Source organism: Rhinopithecus roxellana, chromosome 17 (genome assembly GCF_007565055.1).
Source record: "Rhinopithecus roxellana isolate Shanxi Qingling chromosome 17, ASM756505v1, whole genome shotgun sequence".
NCBI lineage: Eukaryota > Metazoa > Chordata > Mammalia > Primates > Cercopithecidae > Rhinopithecus > Rhinopithecus roxellana.
The window spans coordinates 109,414,026-109,427,772 of NC_044565.1; the positions used below are offsets into that span (position 1 = coordinate 109,414,026).

General features: G+C 44.5%; 1 protein-coding gene across 6 annotated transcripts in view; it reads left to right on the forward strand.

Moving 5' to 3' along the window:
* AFF3 (AF4/FMR2 family member 3) overlaps positions 1-13,747 on the forward strand; it is a 628,365-nt gene that overhangs the window by 592,447 nt on the left and 22,171 nt on the right. For all 6 annotated transcript variants that reach the window (XM_030920551.1, XM_030920547.1, XM_030920549.1 and 3 more), the window contains 2 exons: positions 1,046-1,170; positions 10,935-10,998. In XM_030920551.1, the coding sequence (XP_030776411.1) occupies positions 1,046-1,170; positions 10,935-10,998 (189 nt within the window). The remainder of the gene's footprint in view (positions 1-1,045; positions 1,171-10,934; positions 10,999-13,747) is intronic.

The window sequence follows — 13,747 nt, forward strand, 5'->3', positions numbered from 1 at the left end:
TGTGTGTATATATATATGTGTATATATATGTGTGTGTATATATATGTGTGTGTGTGTATGTGTATATACATATATTCGATGGACTTTTGTTCTCGTTGCCCAGGCTGGAGTGCAGTGGCACAGTCTCAGCTCACTGCAACCTCCACCTCCCGGGTTCAAGTGATTCTCCTGCCTCAGCCTCCCGTGTAGCTGGGATTACAGGCGCCCGCCACCACACCTGGCTAAATTTTGTATTTTTAGTAGAGACGGGGATTTGCCATGTTGGCCAGGCTGGTCTTGAACTCCTGACCTCAGGTGATCCACCTGCCTTGGCCTCCCAAAGTGCTGGAATTACAGGTGTGAGCCACTGCACCTGGCCTAGAATTTATTTTTTAGTAATTCCTAGTGATTCCCATTGACTCCTTCTGGTCTTCACAGACAGCCAACGAGAGCCAGCAAGCCTGTGAGCTGAGTGACTTATCTTTTGCAAGAGGCAGTGATGGTGAATGGTTCTGAAAGCATGGTTCCAGGATCGCGGGTGATTGCAGCATCCGCATCACTAGGAACCAGATGGAAGGGCAGATTCTAGTTCCCCACCCCAGCCCTGCTGAATCCCAGACTCTCAGTGTGGAGCCTGACAATCTGTGTTTTCACCAGCCCCTTGGAGGATGCTGATGAAAACTGAACTGGCCAGCCTCCAGTCTAGCGGACCGGGAAAAGTAGGCGTCTAAACCCTAACCCCTGGCCGCCACCACAGTCACTGAGTGTAGGCAAGTTGCTGAACCTCACCAAGCCTGTTTCTGGGTCTGTGAGAGTGGGTGTCATGACTTCCCTTTGGATAGTGTCATGAGAATGACAGTTGAGAACAAAGGTAGAAGCCTTCGGCAAATACCTAGAAGGCATATATTTCTTTATTGAGACACAATCACCATCCATTCTAATACAGCACACAAAGATGTTCTGTAGAGCCAAAGATACTCTATGTATGTATGTATGTATGTATGTGATGGCTGCTCGCTTCACCAGGTGGCCAGTTTCTCAAAGACATGTGTTGTTTCTTGTTTAGAAAGCAGCTCACAACAATTCTGAAAACATTCCCCTCCACAAGTCACGACCGCAGACGGAGCCGTGGTCTCCAGGCTCCAACGGCCACAGGGACTGCAAGAGGCAGAAACTTGTCTTCGATGATATGTAAGTTCAGACTTTTTTAATATGGTGAGGGGCAAGACAGAACAGAAGCTGCTCAGGTGGAAGGGGCGTGGACACCTTGGTGTGGCCACCTTCAGCAACAGTGTGGCCTTTTTTTCCCCTGGGACTTGGTCATTTAAATGTCCCTCTTGAAGGGAATTGGAGCCTTAATTTTGAGTGCATGCCTGAGTCCTGGTGGGGTTTTTGGGTAGACAGAATGATCAGTGCTAACGGGGTTGGACATCAGAAGACAAAGGCGAATAGCATTAATGAGTCTTAGACTTCTAAGCACTTGTACCGTGGGTTGTCGGCAGTTTTATGCTACTAGAAAGAGAAGCATTGTTGTTTTTGTAAATTATAATAGGCAATGAATAATAGTGATTTACTCCTGAAAGCTTTTTTCCTCCAACTGCTATATTCTTTATAATAGTATAAATGATTCTTCTATAGGAAAAAAAATGCCATCATCCTTCACCCAATTCTAGCACTTTCAGTCTCACCCAAGTATAACTTCCATTCCCAGCATCATTTTAAAAGGAGGAAAAGCAAGAGGAGAAGATGAATAAAAATAACATCCTGGAATGCTCTCGAGAGGCTGAAAATGACAAATGAGAAATGATCAAATGATGCTGAAAATTATTTCGGCTCTTAGGGAAAATGTGTGTGTCAAGGACAAGCCTGGAAGGCAGAAGATACTCAGTTTGAATCCTCTTTTCAGGTTTAGTGGTCCTACGGACGTCAAATACATGGCTGGGTGAGGCAGGAAACATTCAGCCCCAGGGTGCAGCAGCTGCAGAAATAGGCTGTCCTGCCCTCTGAGGGCTTCTAGTCTAGCTGAGACAGACTGCAAACCACTAACCCCACTGGATGTTGGAAAATAAAACGGTTCTACATGTCCAAGAGTCCCAGTGACAAATGCCACAGCTCGCTCAGCGGGGCCCTCCTAGGACCCATTAAATGACATCTCCTAAGGGGTATCACGTGGAGCAGAGAAAGCACCATGCAGGGGTGGCTACTCCAGCCTCATCGTCCGCCCCGCTCCTCCATCCGTAACTGCCACCCGGAGTCTTGGCATGATCTATTTATTCACCTCCGTACACTTCCTTGGGAAATTTAAAATACTAAGTTGTAGTCTTCAAGTACTGCATGGACTCCCGTAAGCTAATTAGGGTACAGAGTTTTGGGGGTGAAAGCCAAGTCCACATTCGTTGTTTGTTTTGTTAAATGAACACATTCCAAGGTAACTGGGTATAGGAAAGCTTGAGGGCAGCCCAGGAGGGCATGTGTGTTTTCTCTCTTCCTGTGGTGGCAGCTGCGTCCCACCCACACTCCTGGCCCTCACCACCCCCTTCCTCTCACTGTCTACATCGCCTTTGCCAAGCAGCCAGGGAGGTAGGTGGTGATTAATCCCCAGGGAGGGCATGGAGTGGGAGTATAGTCAGGTGGCAAACTACATTTATAATTAAGGTTCAGGATATAAATTGTTCATGTGAACTTCAGCCATTTGTAAAAAGGAGAGATTAGAATTGTGTGTAAGGATAACGTAGAAATCTGCATTTGGAAGTCATAACCCAACAACATGATCAAACAGAAGGAGCATTAGACCTTGAGGTACTCACACCACCGCATACTTGCAGTGGATGGTTTTGAGAGCATGGTATATACACATAAAATACAAATACATATGTCATATTAAAATGCAAGGAATTTTCCAGTGTATGAACCAGAAAGCTGGGTCAGAAACAGCAACAACTAAATGACTGTGCTTTGATCTACAGGTACTTGGACTTTTTTTTTTTTTTTTTTTTTTTGAGACAGAGTCTTGCCCTGTCACCCAGGCTAGAGTGCAGTGGTATAAGCATGGCTCAGTGCAGCCTCAAAGTCCTGGGCTTACGCTATCTTCCTGCCTCAGCCTCCTGAGTAGCTGGGTCTACAGGTGCATGCTACCACCCCCAGTTAATTTTTTTTTTTTTTGTAGGAAAAGTGTCTCACTGCTGGGCACGGTGGCTCACAGCTGTAATCTCAGCACTTTGGGAGACTGGGACGGGTGAATCACAAGGTCAGGAGTTCAAGACCAACCTGGCCACGATGGTGAAATCCCGTCTCCACTAAAAATACAAAAATTAGCTGGGCGTGGTAGTGGGCACCTGTAAGCCCAGCTACTCCAGAGGCTGAGGCAGATAATTGCTTGAACCTGGGCAGCAGAGGTTGCAGTAAACTGAGATCGTGCTACCACACTCCAGCCTGGGCAACAGCGAGACTCTGTCTCAAAAAAAAAAAAAAAAAAAAAAAATGTCTCACTGTGTTGCCCAGGCTGGTCTCAAACTCCTGGCCTCAAGCAGCCCTCCCACCCCAGCCTCCCAAAGTGCTGGGATTATAGGCAGGAGCCACCATGGCTGGCAGCCCTTGGACTTTTTATAAGAGGAAATGTCTCTCAATCTGCTATGGCTGAAACTAATATAATTTTGTCACTATCAGTGTGAGCAAAGAGGCTGTTATCATTTGTTCTTCCCATTAGCAATACGTATAATTTTCCTGGCTGACAGCCACAATGAAACTGTTTCTCCTTTTATGGATATAGATATAATAGAATAAAAAAGCACTGTTTCATATCCATCATATGGAGAGATAGATGTCGCATTCCAATTGCCATGTGTCCCGACTGATTTGAAATCCATAACAGTAAAATAAATATGCAACTCAAACAGCCACTCAACCGTCGAACTAAGAAAGTTGTGGAAAGATTCTTCAAGCTTGAAAAGCAAAAATAGGCCGGGCACAGTGGCTCATGCATATAATCCTAGCACTTCGCGGGACCGAGGTGGGTGGATCACTTGAGGTCAGGAGTTTGAGACCAGCCTGGCCAACGTAGGCTGGTCCCATCTTTACTAAAAACACAAAAAAGAAAAATTAGCCAGGCGTGATCGCATGTGCCTGTAATCCCAGCTACTCAGGAAGCTGAGGCAGGAGAATCACTTGAACCCAGGAAGTGGAAGTTGCAGTGAGCTGAGATCGCGCCATTGCACTCCAGTGTGGGCCACAAGAGTGTAACTTCATATCAAAAAGAAAAAAAGCAAAAATAGGCATCGTCTCTTCCTTTAAGCAGTAAAAATAAGCAACCTTCAAGAGATCACTGGGCTAAGATGTCACCTAAAATTGTACAAAATGTCTCCCAGGTTCCATTTGGTACATATGGAGTACTTACTAAGTGCCAAGTACAGGCACAAGAGTTGAAGTATAACGATTAATTAATTCTCAGTTCTTCAGGGGAGAGAGAGGCATATGGTGACCTCTCCAGGAAGGTTTCCTAGGATTACTAAATTGAATTCTCTACCTCCCTGCCCACCTCCATTCTGTGCCAGCTTCCCCACCAGCACCCTCAGTGACAGAGGAAGACCTCAGCCCAGCCCATCACTTCCCTTGACTTCTCTTCACCAAGGGTGAAGAGTGAACTTTAGCCCTTTTTAAAAACAAGCAGTGAAATGACCAAAGAGAGGCTACCAATGGAAGAAAAGAAAGGACTAGATAATTAGCACTGGAGTGATTTCAAGTTGATGAAAATCCAGTTACAGTGATCCAAAAAGTAACAGATGCCACACTGTCATTTAATTTTTAAAGCCGCATCGTGCAGCTTTTTAAAAAAAGTAAACTCATCTCTTTGTATTATAAATACATGTTAATGGTTGAATAAACATGGGATTCAGACAACAGCTGAAGCCAGTAGGCTCTCAATAACAAGTGTTGAATGAACCCAGCTGAATTATAAATGACATTCCCAGGAAAGAGTGCCTGCAATTTTTTTTCTATGACTATAAGGAATCTACATGCAGGTGAATGTAAATTCATGGGCTTCCAAGCCCCTTTTCCTATGTTACTTACCAAAAATTAGCCGGATGTGGTAGCATGCGCCTGTAATTCCTGGAATGCTTGTAAACAGGCACCAGTTAGTTCCTTTGGGATACAGACAGAACTGAGCAGAATAACATTTATTTTAAAAATGTGATCCAGGTCAGCCTGTCCTTTGTATGTTGTGGGCTCATATTGGTGGCAGTGCGACCTCACCTCCTCCCCCTGACATTTAGCAAATACACAACATTCACTGCTTGACAGCTACAGTATTAAGGTGAGACTTGTATGATTACCAAACATTTGTTTAAAAAACAGATCTGTAAGAATGTATGTCAATGAATAGATAGCACTTGATTCAACTTGAGGCCTAGAAAACTGATCTTACTAGTGCAAAGCCATGAGCTGTAAGTCACTTGGTATCATAATTAGTGACAGGGGAATTCTCGGCTGGGGAAAATTGAGAGCGAACACCTGTGTCATGAAGGCCTCAGTACAGAAGTCCTGAACAGAGCTACGTGGTGATGAGATGCTTGGCTGGAAAACCACCTCCTCCATCCTGCCTGCCGTTCTGCTGTGCTAGGAAGCCAGAGAACCCCAGGTGCCAGGGCTGCCTGCCGTTCCCCAGAGGAAGTGCTGGCTGCTGCCTGTATGTCACATGGAAAAGTCAGTCACAATCAGCACATTCAGCCAAACCACCAAACGTCCCTTCTGTCCCCATGGTGCCCATAACAGGAGCCCGGCTACCTGAACCTCCTGACAGTGAGGAAAGACTGACTATAGCCGCCAGGCACTGAAGGTCATGGCGTGTGAAATGTGGCCATGAGGAAGGAAGAGGGACTTGACATTTGTAATGTACTTAGCACAGCAGTCTCAGAGCTAAAAGGATTTTAATTTTATAGAGGATGGGAAGACTCCCATATTGTAAAAGGTTGGATCCCCAGCAGCATGATTTAGTCAAAGGACACTAGTTGAGATCCTTGAGTAGGCGAAATGACAGCAGGGAAGGTGCTCCCAACCCCCCACCCAGGGCTTGCAGTGGGCATGTTCTCCTGAGGGTCTCCTCTCCTAGTCCTTTCAAAGCAGGACCCTACCTTCTTGTTTTCCTGATGAATCATGAAGCCTTTATTGGTCTTCATTTAGAATTCCTCCCATTATGAAATCCCTGTCTCAAGGCCAGGTGCTGCTTTTGTTCTAACCAAAACAGAGAGTGAGAGTAAGAATGAGTGAGAGAGAGAGAGAAAGAAATGGAGAGTAGAATTTGCCAAGGCAGGTTGCGGGGAGGACAAGGACATTCAGATCTCCTGGACTGAAATCTCAGCTGTCCGATCATTTTTAGGGTTTTGTAAGATTATTTTAAATGTCACTCAGAGAAAAACAACCATCAGATTGATAATTTCCCATTTCAACAGAAAGTTACTTTGGATTCAGTGACCCAAACCTGCCCCACTTAGCCTGAACATCCTGCAGAGCAGACCCGGCCTCCTGTGCCCGGCTGAGAGGGAGGCAGTCGCCTGCAGGAGCCTGTGGCCTGGAAGAAACAGTGAATGACCGCTTGTGCCTGGGAGGAGCCAGGTTCCAGGGACTCTGGGGCCCCAGCCAACATCAAAGTTGTGGAAATAAAAGCTGTATTGAATCCTTGCTACCCAGATGCAATCTACCTGCGTCTGTGGGGAAGGGCCTGGAAAGCCGGTGCCAGCATCCTGGAGCGGCGGACTCTGAAGTCCCCTCATCCATAGTCATCACTGACTCTGTGTATTAAAAATCATTACTTAACTTCTTATGCATTCTCCTCAAAGCTTGGGACATATTAACACCTCTGGGGCTTGTCAGATGACAAGCTGACATATCGGATAGCAGATGATGAATTCATTTGGTATGCAGTTGCCTATTTGTCTGATTTGGATTTCAACTTCCCGAAGAAAATCATCCAATTTCTGCCGTGCTGAGGAACTTCTTGTTCAAACACATTGGGCTCTCATCCCTGCCAGTTTTCACAAAACAGGCTGGCTCTGCCGAGGGCGGCATTTCACAGAGGTAGGAATTACAGAAAGGAGTCTGCCAGGCTCTCCGTGGGAGACCATTCAACTCTATCCCAATCACAAAGGAGAACAAAAAGCAAGGTTGCTTTAATATTCCTGTGCCAGAAGAAATATGGGGGTAGCTCAAACCCTGATGTTGCTGAGAACCAAGGCCGTGTGTTTCTAGGTGGGGGTGGCGGGAGGGGGAAGAGAAGAAAAGAAAACATTCTATTTGGATCAAATGCTCAGAATGCTTTTGTTGGAGAGAGCTCTCATAATGAAGATGCATGCAGCTAAGCTCTGGCTTTCAGATCACTCACGCCCCGTTTCTGAAGAGCCCAAGATTCACGGTTAGTTACATTTGTGGTGTTTAATTAAACTTTGATTAGGTTTGCTCGTGTATCATCATAAAATACCATCACTGTGGAAAACAACGGGAAGAATTTTATTACACCAATGGAAGACAAAAACTCTAGGTGTTCCAGGTTAAAAAAATAAATAAAAGATGAGATGGAAAATCTGTTTGAACACTGAGATAAGATCTCATTTTAGTACCTTTGCTGTATTATATTCTATAACGGTCACAACGGTGACAGCAATTTTACTTTTCCCACTGACTTGGGTATTGATGTCAGAAGGAATGCCTTTGTGAAAGCGTGCGTTGGTGGCGAGGCTGGACACGGGGTGACATCCTACTGGTCCCACTGGCTTTATAATGATCTGCTCTGGAAGTACGGCACCAGACATCACCCGAAAGGAGAAAATGGGGCAATCATCAGGCAATCTTCAGTGACTCACGACAGTGAGCCCTCCATTCTATGCAAAGATGAGAGTTCTAACAAATGTGTTCGTAAGTGGCCTCCAGGTGGTACCTATGCTATTAGCATCTCAGGTTACTGCTCTGATGATAGCTGCTCTGATACGGTCAGAAAATTATGTTACTTACCCACAGGCGCTATTGTGAGAGTCTGTGACTCAGCCTCCATATCAGGACTTAAAAATATGCTCCTATGCTGCAGCTGAAAACAATAGTGATGAAGGAGCTTATATTAGGAATTAGGAGCCGCTGCCATCCATAAGGGTAACTTAGAAGGCTGGTGGAAACTAAGAAGCCGTAGCTTATTACCAAGATAATCCTTTAATGAAAATGAAATGCATTTGAAGTAGTGATGTGTCAGTGACAAAACAGGGCAAGAAAAAAAAAAATGACCTAACTTATATACTAGAGTATAGAACAGATAATGATGTGGAGAATTTCAGGTTGCCATGGAGACACTCTCTGGCTCACTGGACGCAATGCTGCACCCCATCGGAAGGCACCACTCTTCTAAGCTCAAAATGAATTCAGTGCCATTCATCCAAGGGAGACCTGCTTACCTTCTACCGTGTGCCAAAAACTACAGGGTGGGGAAGATCAAAGAGGTCTACAGCATGGTCCTTACTACAAATGAACCAGCAACCAGGTTGCACACATGCCCAGTACAGCTCAGAAGATAATGAAATACCAAGTGTAGTAAACAAGAAGTGCTGTGTGAGGTCAGGAAGGACAAAAGTGAACATGGACCAAGGTTACTCGGAATGCCTGACAGCGGGGGAAATTGAGGGGCAGGCAACATTTGGCTCCTAGAAGACACTCAGTGACTGAAGAGCGAAGAGAGTGTTCCAGGTGGGGGAAGTGATGAGGAGAGCCCCTCGGACCAGGAGGCCATGTTATCAAGACAATGAGGAGCCACCTCTGACTTTGGTCAAGGGCCTTTGTGAATGAGTGACATAGTTAAGTGGGTTAGGCAAGATTTTTGGGGATCTGAACCGAGATTTGATCTCATAGACCCTGGAGACTGATTTTAGGTCTGTGAGCAGGATGGCAAGGTGATGAAAGCCATGTAATCCCAGCACTTTGGGAGGCTGAGGCAGGTGGATCACGTGAGCTCGGGAGTTCAAGACCAGCCCTTACAACATGGCGAAACCCTGCCCCTACTAAAAATACAAAAAGTTAGCCAGGCATCGCGGCACACTCCTGTAGTCGCAGCTACCTGGGAGGCTGTGGTGAGAGGGTCGCTTAACCCCAGGGGGCCCATGCTGCAGTATTGGTGATCATACCACTGCCCTCCAGCCTAGGCAACAGAGTGAGAACCTTTCTCAAACAACAACAACAACAATAACGTCAATTGCCAGAGTTAGAAGCATAGACCAGGCAATATGTGGACATTCTGACAATATGTGTCAATTTGTGGACAAAGACGGAAAACTCACCAAAGCAACGACAAAGCCATTCATATGGGGAAAGCATGGGTGTCCAGGAGATGGGGAAAGCATGGGTGTCCAGGAGATGGGGAAAGCATGGGTGTCCAGGAGATGGGGAAAGCATGGGTGTCCAGGAGATGGGGAAAGCATGGGTGTCCAGGAGATGGGGAAAGCATGGGTGTCCAGGAGATGGGGAAAGCATGGGTGTCCAGGAGATGGGGAAAGCATGGGTGTCCAGGAGATGGGGAAAGCATGGGTGTCCAGGAGATGGGGAAAGCATGGGTGTCCAGGAGATGGGGAAAGCATGGGTGTCCAGGAGATGGGGAAAGCATGGGTGTCCAGGAGATGGGGAAAGCATGGGTGAAGGGAGAACATGGAGTGGCAGGAGCAGGGCCTTCCTAGGAAGGAGACCTCGGGCCTCACCCTCAGTGAAAGACCCAGCACAGTGAATGAATAGTTCCAGCCCTCAGTGGGGGGTGTGGGGTGGGGTGAGGAGCCACCTGGACCCCAAAACCATGCTGTGATTCTGGTTTGTTTGATTAAAAGGCAATGTCATTGTCACAGAAAAGCATTGTCACACATTGCTTTTCTAAGCATTTTGACCTCTTTGGATACACGAACGCTCTGACTACCTAATATTACAATAAGGTAAAAGATCCCATTAGGATCTGAAATAAGGCAGTTCAAAATAAGCCTGCAATAAGAAGCTAAACAGTCCATGATGAATAGCACTACTTCCGCCGTATCTCCCATTCAGAGAGTCCTGGCTTATATTTGATATTCATGAATAGGTGAAGTTTATTGATTATATAAAGTTTATGCCGCTGGTGCCTAAAGGAGGTCATTTTTTTAATCTATCGGGCTAAACACTTAAAGGCACTGTCCAATGAGGACCTTAGCGTCACTGGACCTCATTACACACACTCAAATCAGTCTCTGGATGAGTTACCTTCATCTCCCAGCAGAGTCACCGCTGGCCGGGGTTATTGCTTTAATAATCCACATGTCTGCTGTTAATGTTTACCAGCTAGCTAATCAGAACTCTAGAGAATACATGGCATGTTTGCATTGTTACAAGGTAGACATCATTTGACAATTAACTTCATTACAACTGGAATGTAATCATCCAACATTATCTCTTTTTATTTTTCACTGTGAGGCTTTAAGATAATTCTATATATATACATAAAACTCTTGGGTACTAGATATGCATATAAATGCACTTATTTTCATAAGGATACATAAATATACTCACCCATATATATCCATACAATTATTATGAGGTATATGTACAATGTTTACATTAAAAGGGGATTGTTTTATGTAAATATTGCATAAAATAAGATTTCTCACTTGTTTTTTTCGCCATACAATAAAAAATATATTCACAAATTAGGCACTAGGGGGCCATGTTAAAGCCACTGTAAAGAGAGACTACTGGCATATGTTGAGTGTGTTTCCAATTGCTAACTTAAGAGAAAATTTATTGTGGTATTTGACATATAGGCAGTAATTTGGAAAGGCAGAAAACACACTTAATTCCACATTAAGCAGAGTTTTTAAATTGCGCCTTAAGTTTGAGTGAGAGGAAGGAATATTTTAAAAAGATCTTGCACTTAAGCCATAATGACGTTCAATATCATTCCCTCCTTGTAGGCCTCGCAGTGCCGATTATTTTATGCAAGAAGCTAAACGAATGAAGCATAAAGCAGATGCAATGGTGAGACCCTTTTCTTTCCAGATACATTCTTCCAAATTACGTGTGTACTGCAGCTTCATCACTGGGACAATATAGCTAGGGTAATTATAAAATCTATTACAAGGATGGCTGGGTCTGTTAAATGGAGAAATGTTTATATAATCAAGTGTTCATAGCCCAATAAATTATGACTTCAACCAATAATGCCTGACTGGGAAAAAGCCCTGGATAAATGAATATTTCAATTTAGTCCTAAGGTTTGAATAGTAACTAGAGCCAGTGGAGGCAGTGGGTGGTAGTATTTTTTTTTTTTTCCTTTAAAAAATGAAATCTAGATTTGCATTTTTCTCTTGTTAGCCTGACAAACCCTTGGCTCGCTCCCAGGATCAAATCTCTTTTCAAAAACACTTGTGTTCTTCACATGTATCTGCCAAAATGAATGCTTTCTCTGAAACCATACAACACGGAACTGTTATCTGCACATAAGACTCTAAAGTCACCATGATTTGATGTTTTCAAAGAATAACTTTTCTTGCTTGGATAATCTCCTGTTTTGGAAAGCTTGAAGCTCCCAGGCAAGAGATAGAAAACTTTTGTTTTGTTTTCTAAAAGAGATCATATGGTTGTTCCCTCTTAAATGAATGAAGTCCAGAGGGACTGCTTCCCACCTAGTAACTCGAGTTTTAGTCTCGTCCAGTGTTCATAACTGAGATTGAGGCAGGTGCTGGACATGAAGAAGGCATTTCCAGTGACCTTCAGAATATGAAGATGTTTAAACGGTTACAGTACCCCTCTTCCAGTGCTACCGACGTCACCTATTAAACACTTGTTTACGTGAAGACCACTGCCTAGGCACACTGGGGTACAGGAGGAATAACCCCTACATATCAGAAAATAGAGAAGGGCAGCGGAAGGTACAGCTCTTGTCCACACAGTCCAAGTCTGATGGACGGTTCTGGTCATCTGGAGAAGCTGATGTATGGCCACTCTTGGAGAAGAGCATCAGATTTTTAAGGAGAAAGAGATTTTCTGCGTGAATCCAGCATCTAAAGTTGACAGCATTATTCATTCATTGTGCTCTTGCCCAACCCTATCTTTCCTGTTGATGATTTCCCAAGAGAAGACACTGCTCCAGCCAGGCTGGTCCCCTACTGACCTCTAAGCACACCTGGCTCCTGCCAGCCAGCGGGCCTTTTCAGGGATTCACTGTCACACACTCTCACAGGCATACTCACACCCTCAGTGTCCTCCCCAAATCTAGCCAAAACCTACCCTTTCTTCCTGGCATCATATTCAGTCTCCTGCCTGTGGCCTTCCCAGCCTCTCCGCAGCCCTCTCACTAGCTCCCTTCCCTCCATCTCATTTGCACCGGATGCCTCGTTTTGCATTTTGTTGGGTAATCACAGACTGCCTTGCACTTTGAGCTATCTTGTAGGTGTACATTTTCTCTCTCCAAGTATATTATCTGTTACTGGAAAGAGCTTTGGCTTGTGGAGTGCACATACCACAGAATTCGGTGCTTTAGGAAATATTAATACTAAATGAAATGACTTCCTCTGAAAGTGTTAACAAGAAATATTTCATTACAGGCCAGACAAGGTGGCTCGCACCTGTAATCCCAGCACTTTGGGAGGCTGAGGCGGGCAGATCATTTGAGGTCAGGAGTTCAAGACCAGCCTGGCCAACATGGTGAAACCCTGTCTCTACTAAAAATACAAAAAAAAAAAAAAAAATTAGCCAGATGTGGTGGTGCACACCTGTAATCCCAGCTACTTGGGAGGCTGAGACAGAAGACTCGCTTGAACCCAGGAGGCAGAGGTTGCAGTGAGCCAAGATCACGCCACCATGCTTCAGCCTGGGTGACACAGTCAGACCTTGTCTCCAAAAAAAAAAAAGAAAGAAAGAAAAAGAAATGTTGCATTATAACCTACACTAGCTTTATAAGCTGTTTACAAATTTTATTTGCTAGTGAGAGGAGGTTTTGCTCTGAATTTCTGTTTTTGAAGCTATCATTACTAAGGAAGTTTTCTTTTTTTTTTTTTTTTTGTATTTTTAGTGGCAAGACTTGGAATAGTATTTGAGTATTATGTCATTTGGTTTTAATTGATGAATGAATCATTTGAAAATTGTGGAGATTTTGCAATCCAGAGTTAGAATATGTAATTACCTACAAAGAGTAGTAAGGTGTGGAGCCAGGAGCTTGATGTGTAAGTTTAGATTTATGAGATCTTAAGAATATAAAGCTGCTTTGTGGCTGCCCTTGCTGATGTGGGGAAAGAATAACACAAATTTAGACAGCTACAGATAATTCCATAGAAATATGTTTTGTTTTGCTTTTAGAGACAGGGTCTTGCTCTGGTGTCCAGGCTGGAGCACACTGGGGTGATCATAGCTCACTGTAACTTCAAACTTCCAGACTCAAGTGATGCTCCTGCCTCACCTTCCCAAAACACTGGGATTACAGGCATGAGCCACCATGCCCAACCAAAAATCATTTTTATTAATAATTTTCAACTTTTTGTCCCATTTTAGCAAAGCTGAAATAGCTCCTTGAGGTTTGTCTCCTCTCCTTTCCCCTACTCACTCTCACTCTTAAGTGAGGTTCTAAATATTAACAACAACAACAAAAAACAAGGCCAGGCATGGTTATGCCTGTAATTCCAGCTACTTGGGAGGCTGAGGCAAGAGAATCGCTTGAACCTAGGAGGCAGAGGTTGCAGTGAACCCAGATGGCACCACTGCACTCCAGCCTGGGCTACAGAGGGAGACT